The 21,499-nt window shown below is 39.6% G+C and overlaps 2 protein-coding genes across 9 annotated transcripts in view; both read right to left on the bottom strand.

The window, feature by feature from the left end:
• The window catches only part of plxnd1 (plexin D1), a 150,697-nt gene extending 137,844 nt beyond the window's left edge, over nucleotides 1-12,853 (bottom strand). Inside the window, exons 1-2 of the mRNA XM_055165785.1 lie at nucleotides 11,490-12,853; nucleotides 8,350-8,526 (exon numbers count right to left, since the gene is read on the bottom strand). Of these exons, the coding sequence (XP_055021760.1) occupies nucleotides 8,350-8,526; nucleotides 11,490-12,701 (1,389 nt within the window). The 5' untranslated portion in view covers nucleotides 12,702-12,853. The remainder of the gene's footprint in view (nucleotides 1-8,349; nucleotides 8,527-11,489) is intronic.
• Nucleotides 12,854-14,610: 1,757 nt separating this feature from the next.
• Nucleotides 14,611-21,499, bottom strand: part of tmcc1a (transmembrane and coiled-coil domain family 1a) — a 43,330-nt gene continuing 36,441 nt past the window's right edge. For all 8 annotated transcript variants that reach the window (XM_055165755.1, XM_055165754.1, XM_055165752.1 and 5 more), the window contains 4 exons: nucleotides 20,794-21,051; nucleotides 19,482-20,164; nucleotides 17,227-17,362; nucleotides 14,611-16,606 (listed from right to left, as the gene is read on the bottom strand). In XM_055165755.1, the coding sequence (XP_055021730.1) occupies nucleotides 16,292-16,606; nucleotides 17,227-17,362; nucleotides 19,482-20,164; nucleotides 20,794-21,051 (1,392 nt within the window). In that variant the 3' untranslated portion in view covers nucleotides 14,611-16,291. The remainder of the gene's footprint in view (nucleotides 16,607-17,226; nucleotides 17,363-19,481; nucleotides 20,165-20,793; nucleotides 21,052-21,499) is intronic.

The raw sequence follows: 21,499 nt of genomic DNA on the forward strand, positions 1-21,499 counted from the left end.
AGTTGTTAATGAGTTATGGGGAAAGAGATACCTTAAGCGCTCAATGTCTTTTCTTTTATTATTTTTCTCAGCAGACCTATTATGCAAAATTGACTTTTCAGAGCTTTTAACCATGTTATAGTTGTTTCCATTCATCAGTTACTCACCCAAAGATGTATTTGGAGTGATTCATGCATGTTTGAGTCATCTTTAACAGCTTATTTTCAAGATGCTATTTGGTGATCACAGTATGAACCTCATAGTACGATATTTATTGTGATATCGTGGGGAAGCTCATGATTAGGGATGTAAAATCTCTCTGTACAATATTTTCATGATATACATCTCACGATACAATATTTATTGCAACATTTTTTGGAGGCTAACAAAACTGAATATGCTACTTTTTCCTCTTAAAATGCCTTGACAAGACTTAATCCAAAGAACTAAGATTTAAAGCGCTTAGAACTGTTCTATTATCTATTATAGTCTACACTGAAATAGAGCAAACTATCATGGTCTATGTAGTCTCCTCTGTCTTTTTTTTTTTTTTTTTTTTTTTTTTTTTAGCTATTGCTGCATCATAACTCTTAATTTAAGCAAAGAGACTGGTAATTCAATATATTGTGATGGGTTATTGTTACATCCCTAGTATACGGCCACAGCCCTGTACTAGCTTCATTATACAATAACATTTTCTTAACCAGTGATACACATAGGGTTAAGCAGCACCACATAGTAAGGTTAGTATAAATCTTTTAAAATGTGATGTGCAGCTATCCATCAGAGGTGCTGACTCTTTGTTATGATGACTTTTACAGCGATGTCTGCTCCCATTGATCACCAGTTTTCTAATGTGGAAGTTAATGGGCTTGTTTTTGCATTTTAGATGAATGTTGTCATTTCTAATGTCCAGAATATAACATAATGATCATGGTGTCATAGATTATTACTATACAGCAGACACAAGCACAATAGGTCTTCTGTAAAGGTGTCAACATAAAGCTTTTATCACATAGTCATTCAAGTAGAATATAATAACTAAAAGTATGGGAAAATAAACTACTGTTAAATTACTGTTTGAAGTACAATTTTTTAAAAAGGTAACTCACAAAAATAGTGACTAGGTGACTAGAAAAAAGCAATACATAAATTCTACATTTGGAAATGAGTCCGGTGAGTAAGAAATATTCTCCAGCTGTCATTCCTTGATTCTTTTGTTGATAAGGCAGCAGTTATCTTTATTGCAAAATGATTATGCTGGGTCAGGACATACAGTCCATTTTACCATTCAAATGTGCATCGGATTGAGATGACTGCTCGTGTGCAAGCAGAGGTGAGGAAATTGGATGAAGTCAGATAAAGACAGACTCTGCAACAAATGAGTAGTAGCCCTTGTGATACAAATATCCATAGTAATAGTAGTAGTAGTGGTAGTAGTAGTAACAGTAGTAGTAGTAGTAGTAGTAGTACTAGTGGTGGTGGTGGTGGTGGTAATGAAATGCCAGCTACCTGAGACTTTTACATGGTTTATTTTTCTTTAGTGAGAAAATTGTATGAATATATTATCACAGCACAAAGTCATCTTGACCATCTAAATCTGATTTGAATTGACAGTGAAAGTGTGGTCTGACAGATCAGGAAATGAGATAGGAAGTCTAATAAAGTCCTAAGTGATCAAATAATAAATAAGTAATCGTGGAAGCAGCAGTAGTAGTAGCAGAAGTAGTAGGAGCAGTAGTAGAAGCATTCATTCATTTTTATTTTATTTGAGCAACTTGTTACACAGTGTAACACACACAAAAAAATTGAATTAAATGCCACAAAAAAGTGGCAGAGCAATGCTCAAAAGGAGAAGGCAGAAGCAAAAGCTTATTTGAGCCTACCTCCTTTCACATGTAACACTGGCGGAAAACAGCTGTTTGATTTTTACATCCAATACCACACAAAAAAGAAGAGTCACATCCAATACACAATTTTGGTTACTAACTAAACTAACTAAAAATTAGAGGCAAAAATGCTATTCAACATGTATATTCTTTAGTAATGTAGTAGCAGTAGTAGTAGCAGTAGTAGCAACAGTAGTAGCAGTAGCAGTAGTAGCAATAGTAGTAGTAGTAGTAGCAGCAGTAGTAGTAGCAGTAGTAGCAGCAGTAGCAGCAGTAGTAGTAGCAGTAGTAGCAGTAGTAGCAGCAGTAGTAGTAGTAGTAATAGTAGTAGTAGTAGTAGCAGTAGTAGCAGTAGTAATAGCAGTAGTAGTAGCAGTAGTACCAGTGGTAGTAGCAGTAGTAGTAGTAGGAGCATTAGTAGCAGCAGCAATAGTAGTAGTAGCAGCAGTAGTAGCAATAGTAGTAGTTGTAGAATTTCTACTCGCCATTACTTTAGACCAGCAGTGTCCAAACTTTTTTCCCTGAGGGCCACATCTTGAAATAAATTCATAGCCACAGACCAATGGCCACAGGGGATCCTTTAGATGCACTGAACATAGTTTTGACAGAGCCACTGCACCTTTAATAAAGCTTGAAGCATTTATTTTAGGTCTGTTTAGGCTCTGTTTGGCCCCTGAGCCATAGTTTGAACACTCCTGCTTTAGACTTTAGACTTAATTAGTCAGTGGAAAGCACAAAGTCATTGTATAATAAAGTATTATTTGGGTAATATTTTACTGCAGGCTTTATTAGATTGTAAAATCAGCAGCAGCCATGACCTTTCAGCTAATAAAGTCAATTTGAATTTTAATGTAAACTAAATTAAAGTGACAGTGAAAGGCAATGTTCTGAGTGAGTGATGAGGAAAGTTATAAAGATAGAAGTGAAAGTACATAATTGTAGTACTAACGGTTGTAGAGGTAGTAGCAGACAATGGTAGTAATAAAACTGATCAAGCAGTAAATATTTTTAACAAACAAATACAGACTCCATATTTTCCACTGTGAGTTAGCAGGCAAGAGGTAATAATATCTCCACTACTGTTTTTGTCATTATCCTTGGACATTATATTTCAGAACATATAGCCAATTTCCCCTGTTCATAGAGGACTGAATTGAATCGACAGTGAAAGGGGGTGGTCAGGAGCTCACAATGAGGAAATTGGATGAAGTCAGATAAAGACATTTAGTGTGAGAAAGGTAGTGATGGGGGAGGGAGCGACTTCATTAAAACATGCATGTAATCACAAATGACTTTAGTGAGGGCTCTCTCTGAAACGTAGTCAAAGAGGCCTAACTCAATCTGAACCGCGGCTCCCTTGTGTTTTAGCGGGAGCCAAACTCACATTCAGAATCACATTACATTCACTAACAGCCCCATTAACCTCTGTAACAGCTCTATCCTCGGGGCACGCGCAGACACTGTCGAACACCAGCTACACATGCATAGGCAAACAACAAGAGGGGCCAGCGAAAAAGCCAAGGTCACAGAATCTCTAAGCCACACGCACACGCACACACACACACAAAAACACGGGCACACGGACACACACATACACACTCACAGACGCGTGCACACACACAGATATAATGCACGTAAAGGAAGTTTATAGTCATTTTCTAAAACCGATTTTGAACACTTACTCCAAATAGCAGCCTCAGTACTTATCATCTATTGTATTGTTTTGTGTACAGGTATTCACAAGAGGTACTCAGGTTTTCTTAATTGTGCTAAGTTATTGTTTTCTTTTGTGTTCTGTGGTAATCTGATTTATTTCAATAGCATTTTTGTTTCACTTTGTACTTTATTGTAACCTTCATATGGTTGTCTTATATTTAATTGTGTAGAAATGCTATTTTAGTCCTGTTTAGTCCTAGCTTTTTCGACTCTATATAAAAGCCTTTAATTAACATTAAAGGCGTAACTTCTAAGGTAGAGGGGTTTGCTACTTGATTGTTTCTGTGGAGATCTTATTTCTTTCATGAAATATTTCACTCTATGGCATTAAACATACCACATTAGATATTAGATCTGACAATTGACTTCTATTGAGATTTTATTGAGTTTATTTCAGTACTGTGGAATAATCAAGGCAAAGCTGTAACATCTCCATGGAGACAAGCAGGTGATGGACCCCCCACCACAAACATTACACAATGCACCTTTGACGATGGTCTATCAATAAAAGAATGAATGAAAATAATATCTGTAAATGAACTGCCATGTTGACCTTGAAAGTATAGTCACAGTTATAGAGGCTGCAACAGCCAAAGTAAAACCTGCAGCAAGTATTAATAATGTGGAAGTGTATTAATTGGCAGTCAGAGCACAAGTTGTAGTACAAGTTAACACAAGTTGTAGTATTGAAGTGGTACAAACACTATTGTTGTTGGGAAATAATATTTTTGCACATGGCTGCCTGTACTGTGAGGCAGGAGCTGAGAGAACACTCTTATAGCTCATAATGACAGGGTTGGAGTCTCTGTGAGTAAATACATGAGATCACAAAACCACTGGCACTGGCGCGTACACAAACTCAACACCTCAAAACACAGTGAAACCTGCAATCAGCCAAACAGACACATCGAGACACACAAAGACACAGCTTCAACATCCAACAGCATAACAGAAAAAGAGTGTCCAAAAGCAATTACAGACAGGCTTCACGGTGGAAAACACTGCTTTCATCTTCTACAGGAACTCTTTCAGGAACATGAAGTTTTGAACTCCAAAGCTAAATTTAAGACTAATTTAAGGCGAGACACTGCAGGTGAAGGAAAAAATTTAAATGTAGAGATGTCATTTTGAAACTTCTCCTGAACTTTACAAATATGAATAAAAGAAAAATGTACTACAAGTTTTTCATCATGTAATGTTTTCATATAAAAATACAGCATTTTATGAGTAAAATGTGCCAAAATTTTAAATTTTTGGAAAATTTGAAATATTGGATATATATATTTTAACTTTAACAAAATAGAATTAGAAATAGACATCACCTTTTGTAAGTTTCATCAAAATCTTACAAAATACAAAAATACAAGATTGGAAAATCTGGTTACATAAGGAATTACTGTGTTTTTGAGCAATAGAAAGACCTGTGATAAATAAGTGCTAGATAGATATATTTAAAGCCACACCATGGAATATTCCAGGCAAAGTAATAACATCTCCATGGAGACAAGTAGGTAGCAGACCCTCCAGAAAAGTTGCGCAGTACATATTTCAGAGATCAAACTGACCAAAAAACACAATACTGGGAAAAAATTTGTGTTGCCTGTAGTGTCTCACCTTTTTCTCACCTTCCTTTTCCAAGCATTTACCTCAGAGCTTGTACTCAATGCTCTACACTCATGATGTTCCCAAATGTTGCTGTTACCAGTATTTATGGGTGTCAGCTTCCTGTTTATAAGTGATATTTGAGGACTTTTGCCCATTCAAAAGAAATAATATTATGTGTAGAAGTGTTAATTGCTAGGGAAACGATGCTAGATTTTCATCACTCTAAAACCCATGGTAAGTGGCTTTCAGTGTGTCAAAAGCAAAATTATACTTATAAACACCATGGCAACACATTAAAAAACCTCAGTATGCATGTTCTAAATAACATTGGTTTACACAGATTTGAAATTCTGATACTAATCGATACTAAAACTAGTATCAGAACTCATACTCATTTGAGCAGGTATCAATACTAAAAAAGTCACATTCACAGGACAGAAATGAACCTTTCCTGAATAGCTTTAGAATGACCTTGATCTATGGAGATATGTTATAGAGATTGCTTTCACTGGAATGTACTACAGTATGGCATTAAACTTATTTAATTATAGTTGTTGTTTTTTTGTTTGTTTTGGCAATAAAACAATAACTTGAAAAACATGCACTCTATTGTAAGCAGGCCTACCTCTCCACAAATCGGACATGTAAACTGGCATGGTGTAGCCTGATTCATCAGCCGGTTTCACTTCGTAGAAACCATCTGACCTCGCAGTGTTAGGATTTGTTTGTACTTTTTTCATTTAACCAATTGCTGCTATTTGATCGTGACATATGTTATGTGCCGCAAACCGGGCTAACTAGTATATTAAGTTTTTCCCAAATCCCATAGGAAGAAGAGCAATAATATCTTTCCCCTTGATAAAATTCACCAAACATTCTCTTTGTTCCGGCTTTCTCTTTTTCGGCAATCTCGGGAATCATTGCCAACAGAGAATGTATGGCTCTTCGCTGATTGGCTGGTGCCCGAACTTGCACTTCCGGGGTTCTTGCAAATTTTCTATGGTATTACGATTTCTGACCATTCCTGATGTTTGTCTCCATGGAAATAGATAAGGTTAATATCTACTATATACTGTGTCTGAATATAAAGAACTTGTGTTTGTTGTGTCTGTCTTATTGTAAAAATAGATGCACTTACTGCACAAAATTTACTGCTCAAATGTATATAAAAATATAAAACAAAAATATATATATTCAATAACATCTCCATAGTGACAGACTTCACCCAGAAAGTTACACGGCACACTTTTAAGTAGCTACTGAGCCTGAATAAAGTATAAAGTCTATATTCATTCTTTGTCAAAGCTTATTAGCTGTATTATAAAACATTATCCTTTCATGTGTACAAAAACACCTACCAACACTATTGAATGAACTCTTGTATGTCTAATGCTAAACAAAGGGGCGGAGAGCTCCCAGGGCTGTTTCCTGCTGACTTCGGTGAGCGTGTGTCTGCTGCTTAGAGAAGCCCAGTGAGGGGTGACCAGGAATGTGTGAGACAGAATTAAGGCATGTTGTTAATTAGACTCTAGTCAAACCCCGTGCAGATGTTTTTAGCTTTGCAGATTGTTGGACGAGAATCAGACAACACAAAGCAAAGGGTCTGACTCATTTGTGAAGCAGAGGTCCTGTTAAGCAGCTTTGTGGTGATCGCAGACAATACACAGGTCTCATGAACATCAGAGCATGTGATTAGGACAAGTTAATGGAGCAGGGGGGTAGTCATGGTCAGAAGGAGGACAGACAAAGGGCTGGGAGTGACAGTGTGAAGATTGTGTATATATAACCCAAGTAATGTAAGTAAAAGGCCTTAAAGTGCTAATTTTACGCTATTTTTTCATTCACACATGTTGAACACACAAACCCTGCATATTTGGGAGAAGTGGTAATACAGGAAGTGCTCCACTGTCTTTTAATCTCTATTGAACTAAAGGTAAAAGGTAGCAGTTTAGTTGAAAACGACCACTACATGACATCACAAAGTGGAACACTGGAGCATTTTGAGCTTTGGAGTTGTTGACAGACTAATAATAAAGGGTTACTCAAATGTGTGAATGAAATAAAACACAACCGTATGCATGTTTTTGTTGAGGTAACATTTTAACATGGCTTAAAATTCACATGAATCTATTTTGTGTAATATAAGGCATATAAATGTGAAAATATACATTATGCCAAAATCAATACATGTAAGGTGACTGCAGTGTGGGCGAAGTTTTACGTGTCCTAATGATGTAGGCAGGAAAGTATGCACCTGGTTACAACTGGAATATAATTAATTCCAGTCTCAACTTAACCTAAATATTATAGTATATCACATCCTAATGCAGATGTTCAGTTTCACACCAATTAATTAAAACTTTATAAGTAAATTTTGCTGAAGAAAATATAGACGATAAATGATAATTGAAAACAAAACATAAAGCTGAATTAAACCCCAAAAGACATTCTACAATTTTGTTAAAAGCATGAGCTGCCATAAATGCATAACAGAATGAAATGTTAGTTTGTGTCTATAATGATTCATAGAAGTTCATAATTCCAACTTCTGCAAATTTCCCGCTAGTACAAAGAAAAACTCTCCATAATAAATATTGACCCCCAAAAATGATAATTCTATAACATGTATTGAATGAAAAATTTATATAGTATTTATCACGACAGGCCTAGAACAGAATCACCAAAAATTTTATTTAAAGGGAACATATTATCAAAACTAGTTCACTCAAGTAAATGAAAATCCACTGCTTGCAATGGTAAAATGCCACAATGAAAACGCGGGGCTTCTCAGTTCCGCAGTTTTTAAGAGGAAGTCTGTTAGTTTCTATTCCACATTTTAGATAAATTTTGTAGTCTACAATGAACAAAATCTAAAATAATGATCAACATATAATACTAATACTAAATACCAGAACAAGCATAATATGAATTCTAAAATGTAATTTCCCATTTTGCTTGTAAGTGATCCTACAGCACCTCCTTATTCTGTCGGCCACATCAAAGCAGCTCTCTGTAACTCAGGAACGTTGTAGGTTTTCCAAGCTCCGGGGCAAAATCCCATTAAAAAAATTAACTCTATTCAGTAGCGATAATTACATGTTGCTATTAGATTGTGACCTGAGGTGGTGCATAGTTTCAGGAGCAGTAGAACACGTCTCACCTTACGCAGACGGCCGCTGCTCGTTCCCAGAAACACCACAGTGTGATGGTGCACGTGGTCCACACTGACAGAGGTGAGGGAAGGGGTCTCCAGCAGCGGTGAGGCTCTCAGGGACCTGCGAAGGGCCAGAGGGTGCTGCAGGTGGGCCGCTCCACAGTCCAGCTGATCCGGCTGCAGCTGCAACAGAAGAGACAAAAAAGGTGTGATTTTGACAGCTGTAAAGAAGGTCAGGAATAGAGATTCACCAATGTGAGTTTTTACATGGCTGATGTCAATATTGATTGTTTAGATTCCAAAGCAAGCAATGTCTGATTAGCTCTGCCAATATTTGTGACCAATATGTAGAGCAAATTTTGATTATTTTCCCCAAATGTGTATTTTAAATTCACGGGATTATATTTCCAATCTCTATCCTAGTATCGGCTAATATCGGTTATAAGCACATACTTAAAAGCAAAAGTATCGGTATCAATATCGAAAAAGAAAAAACTGGGTCGTACATGCCTAATATTGCAATCAAATAGAAATTGCATTTTGAGTTAGCACAATAAATAAAAAAGGCTGCAATTGTTTTGAAACTGAGATGTCCTCTGAACAGAATCCTACTTTTTAAATTATTTATAATTCTTGATAAAAATGAATCTGTACCATTCATTATAGTAGGATATGTAAGGCTAAGGGTAAAATGCATAAAATTCAGCTGTCAAGGTGGCTCATGGGACTGAATCAGTTACTTAAGCCAAAATGAAAATCACCTGCATTTGGGAGATTGGGTCCACAAGAATGGAAAAAGATGAGATCTCCACATAAGATAGATGTGACATGGCAATTTTGCTTTTTCATTTCATTTAAAATTTTTGCAGTCATTGTAGACCTGCTTTTTCAACTTCAGCTTCTTCTAAGTAACCAGCCACTGACACAGTAACCCAAGAGCGGATTTAAACCACAGAAACGATCCTAAATCTACAATACAGAGTTGCAAACACTTTAGTGCTTAGTTTGCATCTTTAATGAGTCATAGTTAGTCAAAGTTATTAATTCAACTTTTTACAATTTAAATATTACTACATAGCCAAAATATAACTCAAAACACTCCAGTAGTGAAAAGAAACTACACACACAATAAAAAAAAAGACTGTACTAGCTTCTATGTATTGAACAGTAAGTCAGTAGTAATTATCGTGACAGGGCTACCTCCAGTCAAAACCAAGCATGCTCATCCAGCTTGATGGTCCTACCTCAGATCTGAAAAGATTTTCTTGAATACTTTAGGGCAGTTGCCTGACATAATGCTCCATTGAAGGGTAAAATGCCAAAAGTTTTAGAAGACCATCACGTGCCGACAATGACACTGAAGAAACATCGTTAAGCAAAAGAGAGTATGACTAAATCAAATTCTGCCCATTATTCAAATAGTGTAAACAAATTACATTCATGATACATAGATTTTCTTGGGATATGAATATTTTGTTTGCTTTGGTTAATGACAAAATTACAATTTATTATGCAAACCTACACGCAATTAACAAACTGTCATACGCATTCCATACAAATGAGAGGATCAGACAGAGCCTTGAGACAAAAGTGGATTGATAAAACAAAAGCTGATAGCGGGTAATCACAACCGTGCTGCTAATTCCACTGAATCACTTCCTTGACATCTCCGTGAATACTTGAAAGGGGCTTACAAGGGTCTTCAACACTCATAAGACCGTGCTTTTGTCAAATCCTCCACGGGCAATGATAACACATTAATGCCATGCTCGGATGCACACCGGGATCTGCTGGGAATTCTCGGAAGATTTTAGCGCACACACAGAGGCAGGGAGAATTAAGCAGTACGGATATTTGCAGAGCACTTTCCCACGAGCTCTGGGTCTCTCTTATCAAATTGTGTCTGACTTTTTAGCTGCACACTGGCCTTCACACAACTGACAACAAAAGACATTGATTTCAGTGGCCATGAAAACAATAATGCACTGAACTTTATTTAGTTACAGACGGTTTTGAGTGAATAAGGCACTGAAGAACAGAAAATACCAGTGGGAGAAGTGGCCCCTACAGGACAGAAGAACTGCTTTGGAGACAGATCTTTGACCTGACATCACATTGGTTTGTCCGACAGTCTCCTTTGACCTCACCACTGTCACTCAAAACCACCGAAATGAAAAGATATATTTCAGACAGAGCATTCCTCAGAACTGTGGACATTTTGAAACCCTTTTAACTTCTGTCAATACAGTTTCAAAGAGGGGCCCAAATCATTATGTGGGATGCTAGGGCCAAAAATCTCACTTGGAATGTGAGTACAAAAAGTTTTATTTTACACTGTGACAGACTTTTGGTAGAGTTACTATGTGTTTTGACAAAGAGCTGATTAGTTTAATAACTAATGCTAAATCCATGCTGATGTTATAATTAATAGCACAGGCACAGTTAAGACAACACGTTCAGTTAAAACAACATATGGGAGAGCTTTTAACACAGAGCTAAACTATTGACCCCAGCCCATCTTTAGATTTGAAGATGTAATCTTGAGTTGTCCGCTGGATGTGATGGGAATTTCACCCTTCCCATAACCCCTAGTGTGGATCTGGCCACCACAGCCATCGTCATGACCTGCCCTCGTGACACACTGTATCCCAGACACGCGCGCACGCACTCTACAGCCCCGGGAACAGCTCTAGTGGGCAACAAAACACGAAAACTGTCATTGACATTCAGGAGTCACATGGGATGGGAGTTGGAGTTAGGATACAATTAGGCCTAGCCAAAAGTAAGATGTAGGCAGAAGCATGGCATGCGCACATTACCATGGCAGAAAAATATAGGCTTCTTGCCCATGTTTTGTTTAATAAGGCAGAGTCATAGGGGACCCATGAATAGAATAGGAACAAAATGTGTTTTGGCACATGCGCACATAGGGAAGACTACAGCGGGAAAACGATTCAAAGGAGCAACAAATTTACATACTTGTTTTTTTGTTTTTTTTAAAGATAAATAAAGGCTTCTAGGTGCTAAAATATAGCATGTGGCATAGTATATATCTAATCTATATGTATCTTGCGAAAAGTTTGCCACATACTTTTACTTTGTTAATAATAGATTTTGTGTTAGACTTTAGGCTGTACTCAACTTACCACCAGATTGCCCTTCTGGATGCATGCTGCCCCAGAGCCCTGGATGACGCTCTCCAGCACCTGCACGTCGCTGCTGGGGGAATTGGAGCAGTTTCTCCGTGCCTGTCGGATCTCCTCTTCGATGTCACTGAACTTGAAGGCGCACAGGGCAGACTTTCGGTCCGCCTTTGAAAATACTCCGAACAGGTAAGGCTCCGGGCTAGACCGTTCCTCCGTGGGAATGTTCACGTGATAAACGGACACAAGCCGGTTGTAAATGTTTCCATTAGATCCACACAGCAGCGGCATCTGGATGTAGGACTCTGTGAGTTTCCTGCTTTCGGGTCCGCTGGGTTTCTTTGGGTTGTCAGTGTCCAGGCAGATCCGGGCCAGGATGCTGTTGGGCTGGCTCTCCTTGTGGCCCATTTTGGCGTCATTATTAAAGGCAATATACGAGTATGTCTTTTGGATGAACGCGTGCACAAAGTTCAGCTTGTTTTTCGTCTTGGCCTCTTGTTTGATCTTGAAGACGTTGTCTTCTGAAGGGTTTATGTCATAAGTGAAAAGTCTGGATAAATCTTTGACATTTAAGGAGCGAATGGCTATCTCAGGAGTGTTCTCAAAGCGCAGGTCCTCTTTACTGTGGTTCTTGGGGAAATACTGGGTACCAGCCCCTGTGTACGTAGCTCCCACCAGGAGACGGGTGTTGCCCCCGTGGCTCCTGAAGATCAGTCCCACAGTGGACGCGTTTGGGTGATTGGCAGCGATGTTGAGCATGCTCGGGAACACAGTCTTCTCCCCATGAGGAGGGAACTCCACTGCTATCTCCGAGATATTGTCCATTTTTCTGAGCTCACAGAAGCCTTGGTATACTGACCCACACACGACCACGACCCCCTGCTCTCGGTCCAGCTTTAGCAGCTTGTTGTAATTGTCCGTGAGAGATTTGGGATGCTCGCACGGAGCTTGGGGCAGCTGTGGCGCATGGCACAACAGGTTGTCCTCCACCGGTCCCGTCCTCTTCTCCACCTCCAGACTGAGCGTCCCGTTCAGCTGGTACACTGTGTTGACCGTGGCCAGGTAGACTCTCCCGGAGACAGGGTCAACCACAAAGTTATTAGTGTGATTGGGAGACGCAAATGCCTGTTGGATGTACAGCGCGCTGGCACCACGGCGCGTCTCCAAAGCCAGGACGCTGAGCAGAAGGACGGCTATCTCTATCGAAGGAGGCATTTTTCCTTCTGACCGGCTTCCGCGTCTTCTGTGCCGTGGGGTGCATTGAGCAAAGACAAAATAGTGTTTGTTCCTAGTGCGACAATCCGAGAGGAAAGGCTGTTTCCTGCTCAACGCCTAGACCCGAATGACGCGATAAGCGAGTCGTGCTTCCTCTTTTCATCCTGCCTCCTCTGTCCCTCAGCCCACTGTGCTCCGCGCTGCTCCACAGCCTCGCTCCTGACGCGCAACGGGACACATCACTCATATTTTATCACCACTCAAACTAAGAGCTTTTAATACAACCAAGCGCAAACAATAAAGAGTAAACTAATTAGATTTTACAGATTTTATTCTATACTTTGAACAATAGTCCAATTGCAGTTGAAAACCCCCTTCCTCAGTCTATTGATTTTTTTTTCATTTCTTTGTACTTTCTTAGTGGTTGCTTGCACTAAGCATCTCCAAGGTGTTTTTTTTTTTTTTTTTTTTTTTTTTTAACCAAGTTAATTAGGGTTAGTTACAGTAACTTTTTCTCCATTTTGATTTATTAGACTTAGTGCTAACATTTCACAGGTTGATTTATGAAACTGCCTCTGAAGTTGCAATAATAACTATCTACTTTTTCTTTCAAGCTGTTCACTTGACCGTGCCCCACCCCACGTCTTGGTTCCGCTCATCTGGGGGTTAATGGTGGGTCAAAGTCCCGCCTCCTGCTCCTCTACATCTCCACACTCAGATTCGTTCTGCAGATCCGGAGGGTTCTGTTATGGGCACACTCACAACACGGTAAGCACCGTGAAAGTGCTACCAGATGGACACATGAGCGCACCTTTCCGGCTTCTGACATTCCCGTCTCTCCAACGAAGACCGGGCTCATAAATATTTAAAGTCAACAGGCGTTGTGTCAGTGTCCTGAAAATATACAAGCTATATCATATCTTGTATAGGGCAACAGTGAAGGCCAGAGGTCACATATAGGAACACGTGGAAATGGATAATGGTGGTATGGAATTTTATATCCCTTTAGCCAAATGGCAATGTCTCCAGAAAGAAAAACAAGTAGCCACGTTACTCTAACTCATTGCATCCCTCCAATTGGTCAAGCCTCACATAGCGCGCGCTGCTGCACTCCTGGACTTTGGGAGTGTGTCTGCATAAATCACGCCTGAACATGTTATCTCTACACACAATAATTAAAGTTGCTAAATCACCTCTCCCTATTTACCGTGAGCCCTCTGGAGACATGGTCTCCCATTCGCCGCTTGGCGCTTTCAGTGGCCAAATAAGTGCGCCCCATGTTTACTTTGGCGCACAGCCATGCGCATCAAATCTGCCCTCGCGCAGACCGTTGGGAAAGAGATAAAGTGCATTTAACAAGATGACCCCCAAAACTACATCGTACAATGACACTGACTGAGGCAGCAGGTAACCTGCACTGCGCGCGCGTGTGCCTAGTGTCCTATTAGCAGCTGCGGAGTGCGTGCGTGAGGGCACGCAGGGATAAAGGTGCGGCGTGGGTCAGAGCTGTCAGCATCAGATATCAGCAGAGAGGTTGTGCTGCTCAATCACGCTGTTGGAGCGGAGACTGTCTGCCATAAAGAGGGCAACGCCAGCCCCTCTGTGTTTAGAATGAAAATATTGTCTCTAGTGGCGCACGGACTCTCTGTGGTGTTTCAATGGGTAAGGGGCCTCTCGCAAACCTGTTTCCTTCCTGATAAGGAGTGACACCTCTTCGTGCTCAGGCCACCGCCTTCTCAGTACAAGCGCCACATGGCACAGACGGCCACTGCGAAGGAGCACAGAAAGCCAAAGCGCGCCATCTACTGGCTTAAAGAAAAGAGTTACACCTCAGCCCATCTATTTCACGTTCCATTATTACCATGACCCAGACTCAAACGCAACAAAAAAAAAGTAAGTGCTCTTGTGTTAGTCAGGAATGCACTTTATTTAATCCACACTTACAAAATGAAATTAAAGGCACTGGAGTGGTAGCACTCTTACATTATCATTACCCAGACATTATCACATCCGTAAGAAACCTTCCTGGAGTTGACAGTGACTAAGGGAAAATGACACAGGTGCAACAATGCATCATCTTATTTTTAACACCTTAAAAAAGACAATAAATAACTGTGGTGCTGATTTTAATAAATCACCTTACAGGTTAATAATAATTAATATAAAAAATTATCAAAGCTGGGCTCATTGTTACTTTTGCTCATTGAAAATATCACTGCCACTATCATTACAATGCATTCTTTTCATTTAAGAGTAAAGATTTATTGACGTTTTGACGTGAAGTGTGTAGTGCCTGTGAGTTTTAACTTAAGACAGAGCTGACAGTGATTCTGACCTGAGTCCGCCTCTCTCTTATCCCAGGAGGACTACTGTCTTAGGAGTGGCAACCTTTGAAGTCTCGATCACAGTCCCCCCATCCCGTCTCCGCCTGACACGCGTTATCTACTGTGTGCTAAAGTGCAGCGCTAACGTACTTTGAATGGTCTCGCTTTATCTTTTGCTCCTCAGTGCAAATAGTTGCCCTTCACTAATAAGAATGGTAGAAAATACTGAAAATCTAAGGGAATAATGAATAAGTAAGAAGCAAAAAGGAAGTCACTATCAAGTCACGCTTTCATTCATCACAAACGTCTCTTAAAAGATAAATTAATGGTTATTTAAACATTCAATGCAAAACTTTCCTTTACCTATTTTATCTAAGCTTCTTTCAGTTTGTGAGCACTCATAGCCTCAGGGTAGACCCAGGTTTGGCACTAGATGAGGATACAAAAACAACAAGGTAAAAGAGGAGCTAGTGATTAGATCTGGTAAGTATGTGAAAATTCCTTGGTAATGTGCCCCTGATGGAGTGGAATAAAGCAGCTCTCCTTTCCCAGTGATGGCAATGGAGCACCAAAACAGCTATGGCTCAGCGAATTACCCCAGCAAATAAACCTTATTATGACTGGTTAATACTGCTTTATAAGCAAACTTTGACTCCTTAAGAAACTGGCAGCATGTTAGACATGTTGCAAATATGGCAGGTTCACCCTAAAATTATCAAATTATTTTTTACAATGTAATTATTGCATTTAATCTAAAATCGAGACTTTGCAGATATTAGCTGATTAGACCCACTATTAAATGTTGCTCTTTTAAAAATCCTTCTTTCTTTCCAAAAGCAACAGCATCATCACAACATGGCCATGGCCAGCCCAGTTTCCAGACTAAACTCCAGAAGAGTAAAAGGACCATAATGCTACATGGTACTGAATAAAATATTGAGGAAATTTTCATATTAGAAATTATATCATAATAATAGATTAAAATCTAAACACAAACAGTACAGTGCTGCATCCTGTAAGGACTAAGAGTTCATTTCTAAAATGTAAACAGTCTTTTCCTTCGACATGAAAATCATGTATTTCACTTCACAGTTTCTGCTTCTGATCATCGTGATTCAACTGTCTCTGAGTCTGGACGGGTTTTCATCTTCAGACACCGTCACTGTCACAGTCCATCACATTTACAAGTGTCCCGCGTGGCTGCAGTGACACCCGCTTCAACTGTTGTCACCAAAGCACTAGTCCTAGTGCCGGGCGGGTTTGGGTTCACCCTGGAGGTTGCAGCGCGCGGTGGGTGTATCCGGACAGAGCGTCCCAGTTCCTCCAGAGAAACGCCAGAAGCACGATTAGCAGCAGTGTGGACAGAGAGCGGGAGCGCGTCCTCATCAGAGGAACCACACAGTTGGCCACAGTTGAGACAAAGACCAGGAGGACTGCCATGAGGGCCAGCAGCACGTTGATGAGTTTCCCCAAGAGGGTCCGGGCCGTGGCGTTCTCCAGCCCCTCCAGCTGCACCACCTGCTGCTGCTGCTGCTGCAGCTCCATTTTGGAGATCCTGGTCTGACACGCCTCCAGCGCCTCCTGTAACACATGGTTAATGAGCAAGGTCACCTTCCAGGCAAACACACTGCACATGGACTCAAGGCTCTGGCTTTCATAAGACTTTACTACCCCCTGCTGGAGAGCAATGGTAAAGCAGTTAAAAGGCAATGAACCCAAATAGAAACCTGATGCCTCAGCCAGAGTGAGTATGGGTTGTTTAAAAGGAAGTGCCCTTATTTTGATTAAAGCTCAAGTCCGGACAGACTGGATTTTTCAGACACCGCATTGTTTGTTATTTACACACAGACTATGAGGTAATCCTTGTACTTCAGCAGGTATATGATAACCATCTGAGACTTCAGGTGGATTGCACTGTGTTGGCTAAGTATTCTAAATCCAGTTTAAATTCAAATAATCCATGTGGCTTTACTGTCCATAACTTGGACAACAGACTTAAGACAACTATGCAATGTATATACAGTTGGAACTATCCGAAATAAACATTGCACATGAGGCCGCTATATTTTTATATTAATATATTTAGATTATATTGCATAATATTGGGAGTAAAAGTACTTGCTTGACAAATAATGTGTACTGCAGGACATTCTAGTCTCATTAAATATTCCGACCACTGTTTGGTCTGTACAGATACAAACCTGTATGTCTCTGGCTCTCTCGTACGACTGGTAGGCAATCTTTTCCTCCATACTGGCTAACTCTTGTTTCAGGTTGAGGATTTCATTCTGATGAAGTTCAGTGAGGTCGTTCAGTTGCTCTTCCAACCTCTCACACCTGAACACATAAACACACACGGACACACGTGAGACTGGAATGTAATTGGCTTACATTCAGACACACAGGATTTAGCCAGAGCCAGATCTTCCTAAAGGCATTTGACCACATTGGCACCTGACTGGACAGCTCATTAGATTTAGTCATCTGCTGATATGGTCGACCAATCACACCGTGGCAGTGGGAGGAAGCCAATCTGAGAGCAGCAAGAGTAAAATGGTTCAACAGTGTACTATTGTGTTTTTGCATCTAAGGAACAAGTAATATGCATAGACAATAGGACATTAAAAGTATGTATACCTTTTAAACTACAGCTAAACATGCCCATATAATACACTATTTAAGTCACCCAATTATTTTAAAATCAGATTTATATTTCATACAAACATCAAAAGTTCTAAGACAGCGGGTCCCAAACTATATGCACCAAGTATAGCACATGGACTCCTATTCAGAGTATTAACTTAATTAGAGGCAGTAATTCATGGTAGTCCTTTTTTAGACCTGGTTTAGATCTCGTGCTAGACTAAATATTTTGTAGTGGTACTGGTATTAAAAGTCTGAGAACTACATTAGTGTTCTAAGTAATATGTAATACACTTCTCTTTCTGATAGACCATTCATTTATACAGTGTTTAAGAAAACAGTTTTTTTTTCAAGCTTTCAACATACATATTTTTGATAATTGATACTGTTGATTGATACTGACAAACTATCGTAATGGTATTAGTTTACAACTGTAAGTGAAACCCATTACAACTAAAAAAAAACTATGCTTTTGTGTGTAATAGAATTCATAAATTGAGACTGAACTGTGCTGTTGGCAAGACTGGTTCCAAATTAGATTGACCTGAAATGCCACTTTAATTATGAGCATATCTGGAAACAGTATTTTTAAATAGTATTTCTGCTGGCATGATTTGTTTTTGATGACTCTTCCCAGCTGGCAGGATGCGGTCACTCTGTCCCCAGTTATTCTTAGGACAAACAGTGCTTGCTTACACTATGGACATTTTAGGCAGAAAAATGCTCTCCCCTCTCGATATCAACTGGGATGTTGTTTTGCCCTTAATACAAGACATGCTGATATTTTAACTGAACATTCTGAGCATTTGGGACTGTTTTCTGAAGACAGCTGCCCACACAAATTCACAACAATAAGCAATGTTTTGGTATGATAAAAGAAGGAATGGGCTGGAATAACATAGGAATGTGTGGGTGTTTGTTTAAGTGTAACAGCTTCATAAAAATGTGTGAAAAAAATTATGATATCATCTCTGAAATAATAAAGTAAGATATTAGTAAAACAAGTTCAAGGGTTGGCTATTTATCAGCAGGTAACGCCTGTGATAAAAGGAAATCTGGATTAATGTCATATTGTAAAATAAAACAACTTGTCCTAATAAAAGTTAACTGCACAAAAGGAACTCTAGGAAAACATTTATTTTGTTTTCTTGGTATCTCATTGTACTGGTCAAACCTGCTCTTCAATACAGAGTAAAAGTGTTTTTAGGAATGACAATGGGGAAAGATTTGTGTACAAATAATTTAAAAAAATCGTTTTATGTTACAACAGTAAAAACGAGTGCACTTTTTCTTTTTTCCTTTCTTTATGTTAAACTATTTACTGATCTATATTATAATGTTGTTTCCTCATCAAAAACATACCTGGAGTAGTGTCTTGTTTCATTCACACATGTTTAACACACAAACCCTGCTTATTTAGGCTGACTTCTCTCAAACGGAAACACTCTGTGCCACCTTGCGATGTCATATAGTAATACAGGAAGTGCTACACTGTGTTTTTATACTCCATACACCTTCACTAGAATCATTTGAGCTGAAATCATACAGTCTCTACTCAACAAAAGATAAAAAGTATCCATTAACTTGAAAAAGAATGCTTCATGACATCACAAGGTGGAAAAGAGAATTTTGAACTTTGGAAGTGTAGACAGACTAATAATAAAAGGATTACTCAAACATGTGTGAATGAAACAAAAACAGAACTTTTTGATGAGGTAGCGACATACCATGGTTAACAGCTCACAAGAGTCAATTTGGTGTAAAGTAGGGCATTTAAAGTAAAAAAAAAAAAATCCAATGTTTTTTATCATACCTGAATCGCTCCTCTTGCAGCGCTTGAACGATAAAGGTATAGTCCCTTTGATAGTGCGATTTAAGACTTTCCATGTGCTCCTCTAGTCTAGCCTGGCTCTCCCTCAGCTCCTGCACCTCCTGTAGCAGCATGTCAAAACCCGAACTTTGATTCCTCTCCAGCGTGTTGCCTCGGGAACTGGGGGGACCACCTGGTGCCCCTGTCGTACTATTAGCCCCTGCCGATCCCGAAGTCGCGCTTGAGCAATCATCTTCGCTACCATATTTGGGACTAGACTGAAAATGGTGCCCTACAGATCGTCCACCGACTACAGCCACTGCCTCCTCCACTGTGGAGTCATCCAGAGAGTCCTTTAGCGAAGGGATATTGTCCGCACTTCCGAATTTGTTGCGGATGAGGGATGCGATCTCTCTTGGTTTGGATACAACGGCACCAGCGGCAGAATGGGTAGCTTGGGAGAAACTGGATAGTCCCCCCTTGACGCTGTCCACCACACCTTCGCTGAACCCAGTCACTTTGGCCCCTACGTCCTTCAGACCCTGGTGCATGTCTCTCAGGACGTCCTTGGGCTGCCGTGGGATGCCATTGTGCTCCACCTCCCGCAGTTTTCGGTGGTAGTGCTCCAGTTTGCGCTGCAGCTGTTGGATGGTTTGTGCCGACTTCTGGTTCTTCTTTTCAAAAACCTTATGGGAAGTAAAAGAAAAACTATTTTAAAGACATTTTAAAGATTTTATGGAAAAAATGTGAGCCGTATACATTTTCAGAAAGTGAAGACATACTTTAAATTCAAACTTCAAACATTGTTAAATACAAATGTATAACTCATATAGAAAAAAAGATATATTATAAAGTACCTACTACAGTAACCACTATTCAAGTACCACGACATATGCAAAGTAACGACAATGACAACTATCAGCCACTAGTGATGAAAAATACTTAATATAATTGTGATTAAAATAAAATAGCAATTGACTCTCACTCATGGGTTTCTGAAACAATGCATGTTCAAATCAAAGTTGACCTCTATAATTTTCCTTTTAAATCTAATTTGTATGTGATAATGTAGATGTAGTAATGTCCTATTGTGTGCTACTGATTGACCTCACAGCTTCTATTTGTTCTGAATAGCTCCACTGAGTTTTTGTTTGGCTGTCCACTATGTTTTTTGTTGTTTTGTTTTTTTTGCTCCAACTGATTGTCCCTGGTGAGATTAATCTGAATGTGGAGAAAAGTCAGCCATAAATGTTTATACTATAATAAAAAATTACATAAAATAAAAAAATAAAAATAGAGCAAAATTCCCTTGTACCTGCTTGATGCGTGAGCTCTGCTGCTTGTCTGCATTGTTGGCCAGCTTGAGGTACTCCGCCACATTGTCATCTCGAGCTGTTTGTTCGATTTTGATCTGCTCCGTGAGTTTGAGAATCTTCTGCTGCAGTTGGGAGATAGCCTGCTTGGTGCGCTGAGGGTCTGGGGTGCCATCATCTGCCCCAGGGTAGGAACCATCTGTCCCACAGGACACGGCCAGCGGAGTCTGAGAGAGGGCACTCACCTCCAGGCGGTCAATCTAAACAGACAAGAAGAAAGAAAGGTGTTAATTAGTCAAGTTATTTTATCTTTCAATATCAAAGGTGCACTATCTAATGGTAAATGTTAAGGTGCTGGAGGTCCATCACGTTCTTGTTTCTGTGAATATGTTATTGCTCTGCTTTGAATGTTCTGCAATATGACATTAAACAGATCTACCTTACATTTATTCATTTACAAGTGGTTTTATTACTCAAAAATACGTAGAAAAGCAAACATTCTGACTGTGATAAACGGGGTTGCCTCTCCACCTGACCTATAACTTGGTCTGGCTTGGTCTCCATGATAAAGAAAAGCAGATGACGGACCCTCCACCAGAAAAAACAAAACAAAATTTAAATGTGGCTGTTCATGTGTGGTTGTTATTGGACATAAATGGCAAAACATAAACTTCTGAATTTGACTAAACTAGAAATCAGGTCAGAAGT

The sequence above is a fragment of the Boleophthalmus pectinirostris genome, unplaced genomic scaffold (genome assembly GCF_026225935.1).
Source record: "Boleophthalmus pectinirostris isolate CB_2022bp ecotype Guang Dong unplaced genomic scaffold, ASM2622593v1 HiC_scaffold_8, whole genome shotgun sequence".
In the NCBI taxonomy this organism is placed as follows: domain Eukaryota; kingdom Metazoa; phylum Chordata; class Actinopteri; order Gobiiformes; family Gobiidae; genus Boleophthalmus; species Boleophthalmus pectinirostris.